This window comes from Siphateles boraxobius, unplaced genomic scaffold, assembly GCF_051911475.1.
Source record: "Siphateles boraxobius isolate OS27281-9 unplaced genomic scaffold, OSU_SipBor_1 151, whole genome shotgun sequence".
Taxonomy (NCBI): domain Eukaryota; kingdom Metazoa; phylum Chordata; class Actinopteri; order Cypriniformes; family Leuciscidae; genus Siphateles; species Siphateles boraxobius.
The window spans coordinates 1,205,001-1,224,212 of NW_027508757.1; the positions used below are offsets into that span (position 1 = coordinate 1,205,001).

Consider the following 19,212-nt stretch of genomic DNA (forward strand, 5'->3'; position numbering starts at 1 on the left):
AACTGAGGACTGGTGGTGGTGCTTAAGATATTGTTGGTCATTCAGTATTTCTGTAAAAAAATAGATAAAAGTAATTATTATTAAGAAATATAATAAAACTAAGACTAATTCTACTATGAATAACACTAGACAACACACTAAGGATTGATGAGCTGCTGGGTTCATGAATGTTTATAATGTTGTCAGTGTTCGCTTGAACTGATTTGCTGAAATCAAAACAGGGATGAGCGCCAGCCAATGAGATTGCCTTTTGCACATTAGTTCCCTTAATATCTTCTGCTTGTTCTTAAAAGCTAAATAATTCCAATTAAATCTATTATTTTGACAGGAAAATACAACAAAGAATATTGTTTACATGTAACCCGTCGATTCTGCGTTGTATGTAACACCGTGTATAACCAGACGTGATGCGATAAGATTCCAGCGACAAATAATTAAGTCTGTCCACACTAGATGCGACGCGACTGCTAGATGCGTATAAATCAATCAAAACCCACAGCCAATCAGAACAGTGTGTGGGCGGAGTCTCGTGGCAAGTGCACAGCACCAGAGAGTAATCCTGACGGCACTCGCAAGAAAATAGATAAGTAGCTACGTAATCAAATTCACAAATATTTCACCATTTAAACATTAGTAAAAATACATAAGGTGCGTTCCATTCGACCGTTAGTGGACTGCGAAGTGGACTTCACAGGGTATTTCGCCATCTTAAGTGAGATTCCAATCCGAAGGGAACGAACATGTTCAGTTCGAAGGGCACTGCAAACGGCGTAGGGAATAAGGGAACATCGATACATCACTTCACAGGAAGTGGAGAGCGATATCACCCAACTGTCATTGCGCGCCACGTCATCACCAGTCAGAGCGGTCATAAATACCGATGGAGGAGTTTATGTATGTGTGTAAGTATTCATACATTTTGTCATTATTATACAAATTACAGTATTTTTAACGGTTATTGTGGTGAATATTACATTTGATATGCTATTTTTTGTATGTCCTAGTGACTTTATAAACGATTATCATAACAATTTACCTCAGTGAATGTAGCCAGCTTAGCTAGTTTGTGAAGTAACTTAAAGTGATTTTATTTTAGGTAACTTAGCCGTAAAAAAGTGCTTAGATACATTTGTCTATTTGACCGCTATGTAATCATGTGACCATTGATTAAAAACACATACACAGATAGTTGACCAAATAAAGTTCATTTTTATATCGCATGACAATTACAACAGAGATTCAATTCTGTTAATAGTCAAATAATAGCAGTAGTCAAGTGTATAAACTGTTTTTCATTATATTTATAGTTAGGCTACTTAATGTTTTTTATTTATTTATTATTGTATAGTGTATATATTTTAAATGTGATATTAAATTAAAATATTAATGTAAGCCTATATCTTTTTATGTTAATATCATAATCTGCGAAACCCCGTCGTTAACTTTCTTTGATGACGCTTCCAAATGAGCGGTTATTGTCAGCGAAGTCCACTTCAAGTGATATACCGTGCTCAGGGAGTAGGGAGCAGTGAACACTTGTGTAGGGACCCTGTCGAGTGGAACGCACCTATAGGCTACTGAGTTACTTAAACAATCTTTGTCAAAGAATACACTTATTTGTTCACATTTTAAACGTTCTTGTTTCCATTTGTTTAATTTCAAGTTCTGAGGTGAATTATCCATTACAGCTACAAAGCTGGAGCACTAAAGGATATTCAAAGTCACATTACACGCTTTTAACATTAAATAAAGCACATAAACAGTACCTGAGATTATCATTGCCACACTTTGTGTTTGTTGTTCCATGAATATTGAAAATATGAATATTATTAAACAATATTTGATCTGCTGTAAAGTGTAACAACACCAGGCTGTTAGCGCCCTCTGCAGGCCTTTATTATTTTATACATAATATACTGTACATACGATTATTGTTCATATTATGTATATGAACAATATACATGTATAACACTTTTAACAGTGTTGTTCTATAAAATCATGATTACTTGCTTTTGATACATAATTTGTACCAAATATTATTGACTTTTTGTTATTATAGGCCTATACAGTATGTACTTTAAGTTATTTAAAGGCTTTGCTTAGGTCTATTTTTATTATAAATATCAGATAACTGGATTAATCTCTTTTAGCAAAATAATGGTCAGTGACAGCGCTAGAGTTGTTCACGTCTGCTGTATGTAAAGCACTACGTGACATGAGTATTACTTACGTTAAACGTCTGTTAATTACAGCCGGCGTTCAGTTTCAGTCTCTGACCCGCTGGAACAGAACTGAGCAAACAGAGATGGATAGAGTTGCGTTTCTCTGTCCTGCAGCTGTTCTTAAACTTCTTCAGGTTGAGAGTTTCACAGCTGTTCTCTCTCAGGTCCTCTGTACAGGAGTGTTCAATTGCTTGCACTAGAGTCAAACCTGATCCACTGAATAACAGACTCGAGCCGGAGGATCCATAAACACTGATCTCTGAACCGCTTCCTGTAATTCTGTCAAACGCACGAAACCTGAATCTTTACCCCAAGAAAAAGTTACAGTATATATCATCGTGCACACACATATTTAAATGAAAAGCTTAAAATAAATCGCTTGTATCATTCATTTGTAAGTCGCGCTAAATTAATAAATGTAAATGTATAATGGTTATTGTCTAATGGCAACAAGAACTATGTAATAGTTCATATTATGTTTTTTTAATTGTTTAAAGGATATTAGTGTCCCTTTGTTGGTTGGTTTTAAATGGATGCTCCCTCAGTCTGAAAACCTCTGTGTTTCAGTTTTTGCAATGAAAAAATACTGTAAAACAGTAATGAGAATTAAAAAAAACACACACAAATGTAAAATTTCCAGATGCATTGCAGTAATGGGACTATGCTTCATTTTTTTAAACAATGTCTCAATGGAAAAGTCACCCTCTCCGTCACACTCACATAAATTGGACAAAAAAAATTAAAAATCAAAATGGATTGACACCTTCACACATCCACGATTGTGAACAATTTAACATGCATAACACCAAGTTCAGGTTTGACTGTGATGTTGTGACGTAATTGCAAAAAAATAATGAAACTTCAGTTAAAAAAATGCTACAAAATGTTAAATTGTAAACAACTTGTAAATGATATATGAGCCATTGAATAATCCTCTGCTGCCATCTAGTGTCCGTAGTTGATTTTTTAAAGTGTTTGCTTTCCAGTAGAATGGTTGCTATCTTCCTCTAAAGTTAAACCATGTTATTATGTTATCACCATGAAACTGAGAAATGTAGATAATCTTTTAAGTGAGTTTTCCAAAAATATAAATATTTTATATAAATGAATATATTTTAAATGATTAAAAAGTGAGGCAAAAAAAACTGTACGGCAAAAACATTAAATTAAGCGAGTGATATTCCGTTTGTTTTAAAATATATATATATATATATATTATTATGTTACAAAATAAAAAATTTCTGTCTGGTCAGAAAGAGGAATATTGTTGCCCTATGTGCAATTGCATAGTAAGTAGGGCTGAAACAATTCCTCGAGTTACTCGATTACAAAAATTCCTCGAGGCAAAAACTCTGCCTCGAAGCCTCGTTAAATTCCTATGACGCGCACTATACGCGCGGCGCAGGGATTTGATTTTCACACGGACCGTTTATTCACACGGACCTGTTCAGGAAGAAATAGTTGGCGCGATGGCGAGGAATAAATATGTAAATAAACGGCAGAAATTGTCTAAAGTGTGGGATCATTACACACTTAATTCACTTAATACACTTAACTCGCTGAAACAAGGTAACGTAGTCTAAGCCTATTGATGTTCGCTGATTTTAATCCCAAACTGTATTTGTAGCGATGTCGTGATGTGGTTTGACTAGATATGATTTTTAGCTTTGATGACATTTTTAAGTAGTAAACGTAACTATGTAAACGAAACTACTAATTTATGACATTTTCATCTACATGCCCTCCTTATGCGGCAGAAAAACAAGTGCGCAGCCATCTTTAGTCAAGTCAAGTCACCTTCATTTATATAGCGCTTTTAACGATATAGATTGTTTCAAAGTAGCTTTACAGTGATAGGAAATTAAAGTAACAGATTGTTTTGGCTGTACAGCAGCTCTAGAATAAAGTTGTTGTCCAGTTAAAGTTAGTTTTGATTGATTCACTTCCGTCACAACAATCATTAGCTATTAACTTAGCTAACTTGCTAACACGACACTGTTCTAACAGAGAACACTTAAAGGGATAGTTCACCCAAAAATGATAATTCTGTCAGTATTTACTCTCCCTCATGTTGTTCAACCCCGTAAGACCTTCGTTCATCTTCGGAACACAAATTAAGATATTTTTGATTAAATCTGAGAGCTGGATCACTCCTCCATAGGCTTCTAAGGGATTCAAACTTGTTCCCCGAAAAGTTATTAATGACATCGTTAAAATAGTCCAAGTGACTACAGTGGCTCAATCTTAAGTTCATCAAGCGACGAGAATACTTTTTGTGTGCAAAAAAAAAAAAAAAATAACGACTTTATTTCAACTATTCATTTCCTTCTCTGTGGGCCTCGAGTCAGTTAGCGTTGTGTGATAGCGTAGAGCTACGTCACACGCAGACTCACTATTGGCCAACGCTGGTCATGTGTGTGATGCGTATGACGTACAACACAGAAGCGCTGCGCTGCTAGCCTGGCAAGCCAGACCTACATGAAGATGGGGCGGGATAAACGGGGGCGGGATAAGGGGCGAGATAAACGGTTGTCTTTCAAATTCCCTCTGCACGCAATAGGACAGCGCTACAACCAACCAGAGCAACGAACGGCTCTGGCTGAGTGAGTCCCATGCGTTTTCCCACCAGCGGAGCTAGTTGATAGGCCTAATATTAAACTTTTGCGTATCCGGTCGTAAAAAACTCCAAACACATCTTCCTTTTTAAGAATGACTTAAGTGACGTTCTCTTAACTCCAAGTCATCCAGAGTCGCGGCCAAAGCCGATTCGAAAGACCGCTGTTCGCCAGCAGCATCTTCTTTGTTTTCAAGTAGCAGGGAAATCACGCGGAACCGTCACAACTCTGCCGTCATTATGTTAAGCCCGCCCACCAACTCTATACACGATGTGATTGGCCTGACCAGAGTTTGGTTTTTCCAGCTCGAACGCCAACAAGAGTTGCTAGACCACACTTTGCTGCAAAATATTTTTTGCTGCCGCTAGGGTGCGTCTAGATTTCTAGGCTACTGCGCGGTTACACTAGTGAACTCACTCGAGGCCCACAGAGAAGGAAATGAATAGTTGAAATAAAGTCGTTATTTTTGTTTGTTTTTGCGCACAAAAAGTATTCTCGTCGCTTGAGAAACTTAAATTTCAATCCCTTAGAAGCCTATGGAGGAGTGATCCAGCTCTCAGATTTAATCACAAATATCTTAATTCGTGTTCCGAAGATGAACGAAGGTCTTACGGGGTTGGAACAACATTAAGGAGAATAATTACTGACAGAATTATCATTTTTGGGTGAACTATCCCTTTAATGCGATCCAGCCGCTCATTCACACAAAACAGTTCCTGGTGTTCGAGAACGCAAACCATGAAATTGTTCCAAGGTACACGCCTTGAAAAATGTATAATAGAATATCTACAATATTTTCTTTGTACTTCCGTGTTTGCGGTCGCTCTGTATATCTCTATAGCATCGCTGTCCAGGAGTAATTAGCTGGTGAAGTGGATTTACTTAATGTAAAGTTAACGAAAGTTATCATGAGTAGTGTAATGTTTAAAGCAGATGTCTTAGCAAATGTCAGTAGACCGGGAAGAATTAAAACGAGCCGTTAATTCATAAATGCGTAAGATCACAGTGAAAATACAAACCGGAAGACAAAAGACAACGAGCGCAGCGCTGGAAAGAGGCGGAGCTACATAAGAAACACATTAAAAGCATTCATAACATACATTTGCCAACAGTTATTAAAGCAATAAAGCAACAGTTAATCTTTTGAAGCAACAGTTGCCTTTAGGGGATATGAAATATGGACCCACTGTATGTCACATAATAGCACACATCAAAGTCAAAATATGATTGCTTTAATAATTGATAATACTACTGAATATATTTCTGCTTTTAAACAATGTTAATTCTTTTGCTGTGAGGAATAAAATGCATGTAAAGTCCAAAGACAAATGCTTTTAAGGAAAAATTAGCAAATTTGAAAGATTCATCTTTTTAACGGGTATCTAGTGTCACTAATGATTAATCATCACCGTTAGGTTAATTAATGCAAGATTACGTGCAGTGTTTACTCCCGGTGAGGAATGACTTGTGCTTATCACACTGAAGCTTCATTACAGTGAACTGACGTCTGTTTCTCTGTTTTAAGCCCCATCGAATCCTGTCAGCACTTCCAGAAGGACTTCACGTTGCAGATCGACATGGCCTTCAATGTGTTCTTCTTGTTATACTTTGGACTCCGTGTAAGTTTATTTACAGTATTATGTACAGTACACACTTCTGCTGGACACAACACTGACACACACTTACCTTTCACTTATTTATAAACTATTTTAGTATTTATCAATACTTTGAATTAGCTTTTATTTTGATATTTTTAGTTATCATTTTAGTTTAAAAAAAATCATTGTATTTTTTTTAAAATATTTCTTTAATATATAAATATTAGTAATAATATATAAATATATATATAATATATACATAAATTTTAGTACTTAAACGTTTTTATTTCAGTTTCTAACATTTTAACTTTATTTTATTTCAGCTTTATTTCAATCATCGATGTTTAAAGATATATATTTTTAGTCATAACATTCAATGTTATTTTAGTATTATGTTTATTTATTCAGATTTCAGCTTTATTTAAATTTAAATACAATTCAATTCAAATTTATTTGTATTTGTCAGCTTTACAGAAAGTGCATAATGATTTACAGATACAGATTACAGATACAGATAGTCAAAGACAGATTTTTTAAATATTTTTTTATTTATTTAGTTAACAACACTGTTTTAATTATATGCATTTGAGTAACATTCATTTTGTTTCTTCCGCTTCCCAGTTCATTGCAGCCAATGATAAGCTGTGGTTCTGGCTGGAAGTGAATTCAGTGGTGGATTTCTTCACCGTTCCGCCCGTGTTTGTGTCTGTGTATCTGAACAGAAGCTGGCTGGGTAAAGCACTTCACACCATCACCCATCCAACTCTCCCATTACTGCCACTTTACCGTTAATACCCGATTATTTCCTCAGATTATGAGCAGCGGGTGCGAGAAACGTAAACCCGCTGGAGGAGATGATGAGCTGAAGAGCTCTGCCTCCTCCTGCTGGACATTATACGCTTGACAGGCTCTCTACAAACCCTCCTGTTGCTTAAAATCACGGATGGTTTTTCTCATGCGTCATGTGTGAAGTGTTGAGCGCATTTGCAACTGCGTCTAAACAAAACCTCAGAATGATCACATGACACAGATGCCGTCTACCAAACCGCAATATTCTTTTAATTAATCGCTGGATTTACTGGATTATGTGTGATTTGTTTAATTGTTTGAGTAATCGTTTTTCTGATTTTCCAAATGAGCATGTGTTTGTGGATTAACTTTGATTTTAAAGTTTTAACTGGTCAGAACTTACTTTTATTCAGCAAGGATGCATTCAGTTGATCGAAAGTGGCAGTAAAGACAATTATAATATTCCAAATAATTTAATTTTAAGCTTTTGAGCTTTCTATTCAGTAAAGAATCCTGCAAAAACACACATATCACGGTTTCCGTGTTTGTTTTTAACATTGATAATAATCATAAATGTTTCTTGAGCATCAAATCATCATATTATAGTGATTTCTGAAGGATCATGTGACACTGAAGACCGGAGTAATGATGCTGAAAATTCAGCTTTGATCACAGGAATAAATTACACTTTACTATATATTCACATACTCTATGTCAGTAAATGCTCTGCGAATACACTTTTTGCTGTATGTAGAGAGAAACATTGTTTTAATGCTTCATTTCCCTCATAGTCTCGGTCAAAGCTCAGCTTATGTTCTTCATGTTTTCAAGGACTTTAATCCTCCAATAGGGAACGGGAGGTCGAGGGGTCACATCATCCAGCTTTACACTTATTATTATTCAGCTTTCATGAAATTAATATCCTTTTGTTGGTGAGTGAGTGAGTGTGTGTGTCCAGAACACTCTCGTTTAAAAGTCTCACAAGTCAGAACTTCTTTTTGTTGTTAAACATAAATTTGTGTTGCCGGCGTCGATGAAATGGTTGCTTAGCAACTGCACAGAAATATAAAAATAAGCCACTCAAGAAACTGTTTCATTGTTACAATAGCCGCGTTTCCATTACAGATTTGCGCAAAACTTTTGCGATATTTTCTAAATGTCGTTAAAAAACGTCCATTAACCGATGTTATGTGACTGAAATGTATTTATTTTTCTCTCGCGATAAGTCATTCCTGCAATTATGGCATTGGATGTTGGTAGGTTTCCATTATTTTTAATGCGTGTCATCCAGCATTAATGGTAAAGAAAGACTCATATGAGGAGTTTCTGTGTGTTTCTCCCTCATTTCTGCTTTCAGCTCTTGATCGAGGCATTTCTTAGTGGTTTACAATCCCGTATTCCCATAATTCTGTTGTCTTTCATGAGTTTAATAAAAAACACACCGCACCATCTACTGTACGTCAGGTGACTGTAAATGCGCAAAAACGATTTCCATTTCAGTTTTGCGAAATATTCCTTTTTCGAACTGCCTGTAAATCCACCTCATGTGAGCGTAAAAACTTTTTTGCGATATATTGAAGTTTTTGCGAAATTGAAGTGTTTCCATTGATCGTATTTTCTATCCGCAATTTCAATTTGCGCAATTTGAAGGGTAATGTAAACGCGGATATTAATGTTACAGTGTGTTCAGAACAGGCAAACACACTCAGATGATCCTCAGAAGATGCTGAAGATCCAGTAATGTGTGTTTCTGGGCACATCAGACATCAGTGTTACACTTCGTGATGCTTTATTGATGAAGCGATGTTGAACAGGCGTTCTGTCAGGCCGTCCCAGGGCGATTCCTAAAGGAGCTTATACTGTAATATCCTGATGAAAAGGGTTTGTTCTAAGCTGTCACTACACGACTACATGATCACAAGCGGGATGCAGTTTTTTTGCAGTCTGGTGGACCTCGGTTTCTTCTGAAAGCGTGTCGCGTGGCTTTCTGCGGTTTCTCGGACTCAGATTTGATCATTTTCATCATCGTCATCATGATCCCGACGAAGCTGCTGGTGTACCGGAGCCCTGACGGGGCCACTCACACCGAGACCCTGCAAAACACACGCAGACGCAAGAAGTCGTGCGGCGAGCTCTTTCACAACGGCTACCGTGTGAAGATGCTCCACGCGCCGGTGTGTGAGAAAGAGGAGCGTGACCGATGTCATCACACACTCTCCTCCTGTTTCCATGCCGTGGCGTACTGGGGTAAGAGCTGATGCGGACGAGCAACACATGTTTCCTCCTGAATACGGAGACCGTTGCTGGCTTTTCACTTGCCATTGATTCTTGAGACACGAGAGGAAACAAAACGGCTTAAAAACGAAACTTGCACTTTGAAAATAACATAAATGGAAACACTTTACTGTAAGGTTCATTAGCTAACTACCTTAGTAGTTACAAAACTTCTTCAGCATTTAATAATCTTAGTTAATATTAATTTCAACATTTACTAATACGGTATTAAAATCAAAAGTTATATTTGTTAACATTAGTTAATGCACTGTGAACTAACATGAACAAACAATGGACATCTGTATTTTTATTAACTAACATTAACAAAGATTATTAAATACTGTAACAAATGTATTGCTCATGGTCAGTTCATGTTAGTTAATACATTAACTAATTAAACTTAAAGTGTTACCACATAATTATATCATTGCATTTGATTGTCTTAAAATGATGATGTTATTTACTACCATTCTTCAGATATTTTCAATAAATATGTTAAACAGAAATATAAATATGTAACATTACTACTGTGTCCTGACAGAAGGACGTTTTCCTTTTTACTGTAAAAATATTAATCTTTTATAAGGTTTCACAGCTGGGTCAATTCTTTTCATCCAGTATTTATAAAGATATTCATAATATCAGGGAATATTGAAGTCAGTTTTTGTACTGAAGTGCAACTGGGGAATTGTATAGTTTTTTTTTTCAAGCAATTTATGTTTTTTTATTAATAATTTTTTAATATCATTGTTTTTTATGCCAGTTTATATGTCAAATTGTTTGGGATTGTAAGATAATTCTTTCCCAATTTTAAGTTTAAAAGTGTTCAAAACACCAGTGAAAATGGTTAAAAATCAATAGGTACTATAGAAATGAAAATTCATTCATTCAATACTGCATTTGTCAGTATTTATAATACTTTTATTTTTGTATCTGACATTCAATACTTATGAATAATTGATTCATCTAAAATCATTTCTTAATGCATGAGTTTTTACTTAATTTTGCATGAGTTTTTACTGTGTTTTGTCCCACATCTCAAGAATCAATGCCGATGTTTTATTTTTTAGCTCATGTGTGCTTAATCATAGCTTATGAGCTTATCTTTTGCAAGACTCAGAAAACCATTTTAACCTTTTAATCATTGGGAAAGGTCATTCATAATCGCTATTCCTCTACAAACGCATAAAAATGAACCATGAGCACTACTAAAGGACAAAAGGAGAGGCTTTTTCTTGCGTTTGGTCAAAAACGTCATGCGTCACACTGTATATGGAAGGTCAAGTGCATTGCATTGTGGGATACAGTATTTGTGCAGTGTGATTTGTTGTTTTCATGATTACAGAAAATGTGCATAGTATACATACTATAGACAGCTCTACAGAAAAGTAGTATATAGCCGGATCTTTAGTTTAGTGTGTGCTTTGTGTTTGAAAGTCAAATGTACGATGCTAAACAATGAAAAATCACTTGAATGATGATATATGTGTGAATCTGTCATGCATGCAAGGTCATCTCACTGAAGTCACGTGTTTCTCTCAGAGGTTTTTGTTGTTGCTGCTTTAATGCTTCTGAAACCAGGACCCAAATTTAGGCCTTTACGTCACGAATGTTGCAGATATTGAGCCGACTGTCTGTCGCTCTTCAGTCCAGAGAGAATAACCTCTGTCCAGATGTGTTGAGTCCAGCTCTGCTGTTATATCTCTCTCAAACGCAGTAATACTTTGAGTTACTCTTAGTTAGTCGTGTTTTCATCAGTGTCTTTGTTAAACATGGATGAGCGTTTCAAAGGTACGCGCTGAACTCCACTCTTTGCCTTTCAGTGTGTTTTGTGATGTTTTGTGCAAGTGTGTTATTTCATGTGTTTCTTGTTTCTGCTCTTCCATGCAGGATTGAGGTTCTTAAGAGCCTTGAGGCTGATCCAGTTTTCAGAAATATTACAGTTTTTAAATATCTTAAAAACAAGGTAAGAATCCCTGAGCATGTGACGTATGAACTCTTCTTGAAATAGTTCTGTGTAATTCTTCACCTGCATATTAATACGCATCATAAATGAACAACTTTAAAAAATCTGATCTAACATTATATCATCTTGGGGTTTCATGGTAATTTTAGTTTAATTTTTAGTAATTTCATTTTTTGATTTCATCATTTTATTATTAGTGGGATTTTTTTTAAATTATACTATTTAGGTTTGATTTATTTTTATTTCAGTTTTAGTTTGTTTTTATTTATTTCCATTTAATCATTTTAGTCATTCAACTTAAACTTATTTCAGTTTTTTGCCGAGACAACATTTCTAATTTTTGGTTCAAGTTTTTCCAACTAATATTTATATTTGATTATATTTAAGCTTTATTTCAATGAAGAGAAATGTTTTTAATAGTTTTAATTAATGATAATAACCTCACAGATGGTGGTCCAGATTTTCTGTCTTCTCATTTCTTTTTTCTTTTCAAAACATGTCATTACTGAATGAAAAGTGTAAATGCTAAACTGAAATGGACAACAAATAGTTGTTTAGCCTTTATTATTATGTTTCATGTTTTGCGTTCTGCATTCATTGCATTTTGTTTTAGAGTTAAAGGAAGTGTCTGTAAACTTAACAGAAAATGTCCTGGTCGAAAATTACCACCATCTTCTCTGTTTTAAAAAAATATATATTATATTGTATTATATTGGATATGTTATGTGTCCGCCTCCCTGCAGCTTAGATCTAAAGCTTTAGCACAGATGTCCAGGAGAGCTTATTGTGCATCAGAATGAATAATCTCACTGCAGTTCGTTCAGAACAGACCGGGACAAAACCATCCAAATTGATTTTTGCGCTAAAATTAGCCAGTATTATACAAGGGCTTCAGTTCATGGACACAGCAGAAATGTTTGAACATTTCTGAAAAATGTTTTTCGATAAAGGTGTTCAGCAGAATATTACTCAGACTCAATTATGTACAGTATACCGTGTGTACCAATCCATGTACTTTCGCACTATTGTATGCCGTTCGTAGTATAATAGTGTGAGTTTTGTGATCGCACTGAAAATTACAAACAGCAAAAGTGCACTTTAAATATCCAGATGATGCACTTAATTAACCGAAAAAACAAAGTGTATCAGACTAAAATAACCTGAGTACATACAGTAGTGCATAAGTGTATAGTACATCATCTGGAACACAACCATAGTATTGTAGATTCAAGTCTTTTGTTGTAGGCAGAAGAAGATGAAAGAAAAAAGCTCCGAGACAAAGTTTTACTATAACTAGAATTCCAATGGGTACAGACAGGCAAGATACACACACACACACACACACGCACATATAACACACAGAGGCGCACACACACGCACACACAAGACTGAGAACGGACAAAGACTGGCTGAACTGAAAGGAACTACAGTAAACACACACACTGATGAACACAGATTAACAGAAACCAGGTGACACAGATGATGATTAACTAGACACAGGTGGAACAGATGATGAACTAAACGACAGTAACCATAGAGACAGATGAGCGGCGGGAAAACAGAACAAAGGAAGACATGTGACTAGGGGTGACTGTGACATTTGTGAGCTAATGAGAGTATTTCTAAAATTTGTTTTTATAGCAACTCCATAAAGTTGGTGAATTTGTGCTCGATCTTTATCAGCACATGGCTGACGGCAGCGGGGTTCATACATCTGGTAAGTCGATCGCGTCAGGATGGTGAAAAGTTGCATTTTAATGAATATGTGCATGAATTTGAATGAATAATATGCATTAAGGAAAGCAGTTAATCGGATCAGTTTTGATGTCACGTTTAGGTAGAACTGAAATACATTTCCTTGCATATTGGCTTAAATACTGAGGCTGTTGGTGTGTTTTCAGGTGGAAAACTCAGGGGATCCTTGGGAAAGTTTCCAAAATTCCCAACCTCTTACGTACTGGGAGTGTGTGTACTTGCTTATGGTAACCATGTCCACAGTGGGTTATGGAGATGTTTGTGCTAAAACAACCCTCGGCCGCCTTTTCATGGTCTTCTTCATTCTCGGAGGATTGGTAAAAACAACCTAAATAAATAGAAGAAATCCCATAATAATTCACAGCCTGCATTTCCAATTATCAGGTCCTTAATCATTGTATCCTTGACAACCAGAGCTGGAAAACAATCCCTTCATTTTTGCCTCAATCCCCATCCGAACGTTCCCAGCTTCTGCTCGTCATGATGAAGATCTTCATGTGTTTTTTTGCTTATACTGCATTGTGTGTTTTAGTTCTTAAGCAATTATTATCTAGAGCAGTGTTTCTATATTTCAAATGCTATTGTTTATTCTGTTGATATGTTATAAGTGGAACCATCATTAGGGAGTACAAAGTAATTCTGTTTGTAGATTGACTGCAGTTTTAGAAGACCCGACCCAATTTACCCCCACCCAGACTCCAACAAACTCTATGAAGGGTTGAGATATATGACACGCCGTCATGATGTCAACACACACGCTGTAAACTCAAAAATACATAGAGAACTGCCTCAAGTCATTTATTGCTTTTATAAATTATTAAACATTAGTGCTCAAATCATTTCAATTTTGAATCAAAAATGATTCAGTCGGTGGAATACAAAATAGATAGTTCACTGCTTGTTTGAAAGTAAAAAAAAAACGTATTGCCATAATGCTTTTGTATTTTCTACATAAAAAAACATTAAGTACACAACTGAAAGTTTTTAGACCAACATGTTCTTTTTTTATAAATAACTTAATAAAATATTAATCTTAACATATTTTTTTAATATGAACTATTTATATTAAATGTGTATAAAATATAATTATATTAAAAATAATAAATATATTAAATATAATTGTATTCCTTTATATGAATAAAATTAATTGTGTAGTATGTACTGTTTAGTAAATGTATATAAAAAATGTATAATGTTCATAGAGACATGGGTTTTGCAAGGTGCTGTTAAAATATTATTTTGACTATAACTATTAATATTTATATTTATTTTATATAAAATAATATTACCTAAATATAAAAAAATGATTATATTAATTTTATATTAATCAAATTATCCATACTATTTTTTTCAATATATTAAAATTAACATGAATTTTTAATAATAATTGTTCATAAATTTGTAAAGACAAATTCAACAAAAAAAGTTGGTAAAGCTGGATTTTCTATTAGCTGTAGTGTAACGCTTGAGATGTGACAGTCGTGTCTATATCAGTCCAGCGTAAGAGTTTGTTTGGACTAAACATGGCTCTTGAGGTTTCCTTCTTTACATCACTGTTTTCCCTCTTAAAACGGCAGATCGAATCTTATCTGTGGCTTTTTTTTTTCTTTTCAACACTGATATCCCTTAAAAACAGGGATATTTGCCAAACAGAATGCTTTTACTTTTAACCTAAAACCTTCCATCCTTTAATTCTCAGCAATGCATGCATACAAGCATTCTGACCTCTAACTGTTATTCAATCTGTCCGGAGTTTTAAAGTTACAGCTCCAATATTTGACACTTAAAGGGATAGTTCATGTAAAAATTATAACTCTATTATTATTTACTCACCCAAAACACATCTTGCCTTCTTTTCCATACAATGAAAGTGAATCGAGACTCTAAAGTAACAGTCCATATGACTCGCTCACAAAAATATGTTCTAATAACGTTTTGCTAATATTCCCATTAAGTTATGAAATCATTATTTCTGAGCGTTCAAAACGTTTAAAAAAAGTTTTTTCTGGGTTATTCGAACGTTAAGGAAACATCCCATTTTATCATTCTTTAAACATTACAATAATGTTACTCTATAATGCATGAACGTATAATAGATAACTTGTTTGTGCTAATGTTTTGAGAACGTTTTCAAAGACCAGATAACTTTGAATGAACGTTATTTTAAAGTCCCTCTGTAGTCAATAATTGTATCCCTTAAAACTCATCTTTGATCAACAAAAGTAGGTATTTAAACGTTTATTTTCTTCATGCCTTAAAATATCTTGAATGTAACTCGCACCCTTGCATAATTTAGTATGCGCGGCTCTATGAATATGCAAATGAGCCCCGCCTCCACTCACTCACTCACTCAGAGATCCACTCGTTGATCACACGTTGATCTGATTGGTTACAAGGTAGTTTGTGACGTCAGAAACACCAGTGATTTCAAACCGTGTTTTTGAGACTGTCTTTGGTTCACTGCAGTTTTAAGCAGAAAATACTCAGCAATGCTGTCGACTTATGAATTTACACATGGATTGTCTTAAAGCATATTAAAAACACCACATAGACATAAACTACATTAAAAGCTGGATTTTCACCACAGGGGGACTTTAATGTTACTGGAAGGACGTTTGTTAATAACTTTGAGAACATTAGCTGTTAGCTCGGAAGCGATCGCTTCAGAAGACTTTTTTTTGTCATTTTGAAGCTTGAGCGCCATTATATTTCATTATATGGCAATGAGATGCTTTATAAATGCACCTTTTGTCACGGAATAAAGAAAGTCGCACGGGTTTGGACTGACCTGAACTGTCCCTTTAAGCCTCTTATTTCTGATATGAGAACTCTCTTCTACTGAAAGTAGAAGCATTAGCAGACTTCTATTGTCCTTTGTCTCCTGTCTCCTCCTCCAGGCCATGTTTGCCAGCTACGTTCCTGAAATCATAGAGTTAATAGGAAACCGCAAGAAATATGGTGGTTCCTATAGTGCAGTAAATGGGAGAAAGTAAGTACCGGTGGTCGGACTGTGCTGGTTCAGTCAGTCTGCCCGTCTGCATGCCCGTCTCTCTCTGTGTCCCATGCATGTAGGCAATGTTTGCTCGCTACGTGCCTGAAATCGCTGCTCTCATCCTTAATCGGAAGAAATATGGAGGGAGTTATAACTCGACCCGAGGAAGAAAGTAAGTCAAAGGATTAAAGGGGTGGTATAAATCACTTTTTGAGGGTTTTTGTGTCTGTCCCTTTAAATGCAAATGAGCTGCTGCTCCCGGCACAGAGGGTGGAGCTTCAAGAGTGTGTGTGTGTGTGTGTGTGTGTGTGTGTGTGTGTGTGTGTGTGTGTGTGTGTGTGTGTGTGTGTGTGTGTGTGTGTGTGTGTGTGTGTGTGTGTTAGCAGCTGCAATTACCTCACACAAACATGCACTGAAAATATCAAAAACTTTTAGCATTTTATGTTCAAATCGGAGTCAGAAAGATGGAGAGACTCAAGATGAAGTGACAACATGTAGACAACATTTCTGAATAGTTAGTTGATGAATTTATGTAGCTTGTGTGTAGTTATGTTATAGTCATTGATTAGCATATTCTGTCATGATAATCTATAAATCGTGTTCCTGGGGGCGGGGTTTATGTAAATTTTAGGGTTTGTGATGTCACTATCCCGGGAGGAAGTTTGTGTAGTCCCGACCAGCCGTTTGTTGTAGTCCTTAAAAAGCAATTTCTGTAAAATAAAAAATCTCCCTTTGTTTTGAACTTTGATTGTCGTAACTTTGCAGATGTCGTTTATGCTCAAGCAGCAACATTTCACACTAACTAAAGTTAGAAAAATGAAATCATAATCAACCACCCCTTTAAAGCCGACGATCTCCATCTCTTACCTCAGAGGAAGTTGCTGTAGTCCTTCCTGCTGTGCTCCTCCACAGGAAGTAGTATTATGACATCACTGAGGGTCTGGGGTCAAATGGCACAACATCTCATTGCTTGTCGCGTATGTGAGTCGCTCATCGCTTGCTGATTTGTGCTTGTGACACTCGGGCTTCTGCGTGTTGCAGTGGTTGTACGTCTTTCATAGCAAAGCAGTATTTTGTCTCTTCTGTTTTTTGTCTGTGTTTCATGAATCCAGAACTTTTTAACGCCAGCTTCGCTTTGGAGATTCAAAGCAAACAGATTTGCCTTTATATACACACTACTGTTAAAAAGAGAAAGAAAGAAAGTAACACTTTTATTCAGCACGGACACATTAAATTGATCAAAAGGGAAGACATTTATATAATGAAGCCGAAATTTTTGTTTCCGTTTAATTTTCTGTTCATTAAAGGATCCTGAAAAAATAAATTTATCACAGTTTCCACAACAATATGAAGCAGCACGACTGTTTTCAACATTGATTATAATCAGAAAAGAAATCATCATATTATAGTGATTTCTGAAGGATCATGTGACACTGAAGACTGGAGTAATGATGCTGAAAATTCAGCTTTGATCACAGGAATAAATTACACTTTACTATATATTCACATAGAAAACAGCTGATTTAAATTGTAATAATATTTCTCAATTTTACTGTATTTTTGAGTCTCACAACCTCAAACTTTTGAACAGTAGTGTGTGTGTACTGTATATATTCTCAGTTAATAAGTAAGGGATAATGTCAACAGCATGTGCATAATATCTATTCAATATGTTTTAGTTGCGCTTTTCTAATAAATTATAATTAAATGGTGGGGTTTCTCCATTGGATTTTAGGTAATGATAATAAGCCATTTTACAAGGTGTTACAATTATGCACATATTTCACAGTAAATGTAAAATCACACCGTGTAGATCACTGCAATGGTGTTTGTGTCAATTGTTAAGTTAATGCCATCCAAACAGCATACAAATATGCATAGATGTGTGTGTATATATATATATATACTGCTTGAATTGAGATTTGATTATCATTAACCATTTTGATTGCTTAACCTTTTCAGTCCATCAATGAAGATTTTTATTCTTGCTTGTTAAATATCTCAGATGCTTTTGGCTTTAAATCACCCATGATATTAAGACTGGAGTTTTTTTGTATATTTGCAATGTGCTCATCTGTTTGTTGCTGTGTGCTTTACACTATAAACATTTAGAAAATATAAGTATTTAAAATGCAAAGGCTTTCTCCTCTCACCAATATCAGAAGACTGAGAAGCTTATTTTATTATTGTTGTTTTTCAGGGATAATTTCACATAATAGCATTCTTATTTTCTCTAATTTTAAGTCTAAATATTGTGTTAAACCTGTGATAACAGACATCGTTCCATGTGGCCTGAGCTTGTTTTCTTTCTGAAAAATCACGTGTATTTCCTGAAACGTCTTGCTTAAACTCTTCCTCATGATAACTCATTTCTCAGGCACATCGTCGTCTGCGGTCACATCACACTGGAGAGCGTCTCCAACTTCCTGAAAGACTTCCTACACAAGGACAGGGATGATGTCAATGTAGAAATAGTTTTTCTCCATAAGTAAGTATAACAGTGCAAATGAATGGATTAGTTCACCTAAAGATTGAAGTATCTCTCTTGTGTGGGCCGTATGTGTTTGTCTCACCGTGTTCTTGTGTATGTTTACAGTATTTCCCCTAATCTTGAGCTGGAAGCCTTATTCAAGAGACACTTCACACAGGTGGAGTTTTACCAGGGATCTGTTCTCAACCCTCATGATCTCGCTCGAGTGAAGGTACGGGATCTGTGCTTTGGCAAACACAGGGTTTTCATAGTCATAGAGAATCTGCAAATATCAGGGAGTGTTAAAATTGGGTGAAGGCCCTTGCACACCTGAAATTCGCGTCCGAAATTTTCGCACGTTAGAAAATAAATACGTTAAGTCAATCACGCTTTCACACTGCCTCCGAAACTTTCGTCCGTCAAACTTTTTTCGCATCCGTAGCAAGCAGTTTGAATGGGGTTTTGACAATTCAGAGCCACCGAATCACGAATACGAAAATTTCGGACACAGTCCAACAGCAGTTATTGGAG

General features: G+C 35.6%; 1 protein-coding gene across 21 annotated transcripts in view; it reads left to right on the forward strand.

Annotated features, from left to right (window-relative positions):
* The window catches only part of LOC143738797 (calcium-activated potassium channel subunit alpha-1a-like), a 118,696-nt gene that overhangs the window by 66,663 nt on the left and 32,821 nt on the right, over window positions 1-19,212 (forward strand). For 14 of the 21 annotated variants that reach the window (XM_077230875.1, XM_077230877.1, XM_077230880.1 and 11 more), the window contains exons 4-11: window positions 6,363-6,456; window positions 7,057-7,168; window positions 11,389-11,464; window positions 13,106-13,181; window positions 13,366-13,536; window positions 16,117-16,208; window positions 18,589-18,699; window positions 18,808-18,913. In XM_077230875.1, coding sequence (XP_077086990.1) covers window positions 6,363-6,456; window positions 7,057-7,168; window positions 11,389-11,464; window positions 13,106-13,181; window positions 13,366-13,536; window positions 16,117-16,208; window positions 18,589-18,699; window positions 18,808-18,913 — 838 coding nt within the window. Of the gene's footprint in view, window positions 1-6,362; window positions 6,457-7,056; window positions 7,169-9,126; window positions 9,472-11,388; window positions 11,465-13,105; window positions 13,182-13,365; window positions 13,537-16,116; window positions 16,209-16,291; window positions 16,384-18,588; window positions 18,700-18,807; window positions 18,914-19,212 lie in introns of those variants that run through there. The other 7 variants (XM_077230876.1, XM_077230892.1, XM_077230894.1 and 4 more) reach the window with 2 other exon arrangements.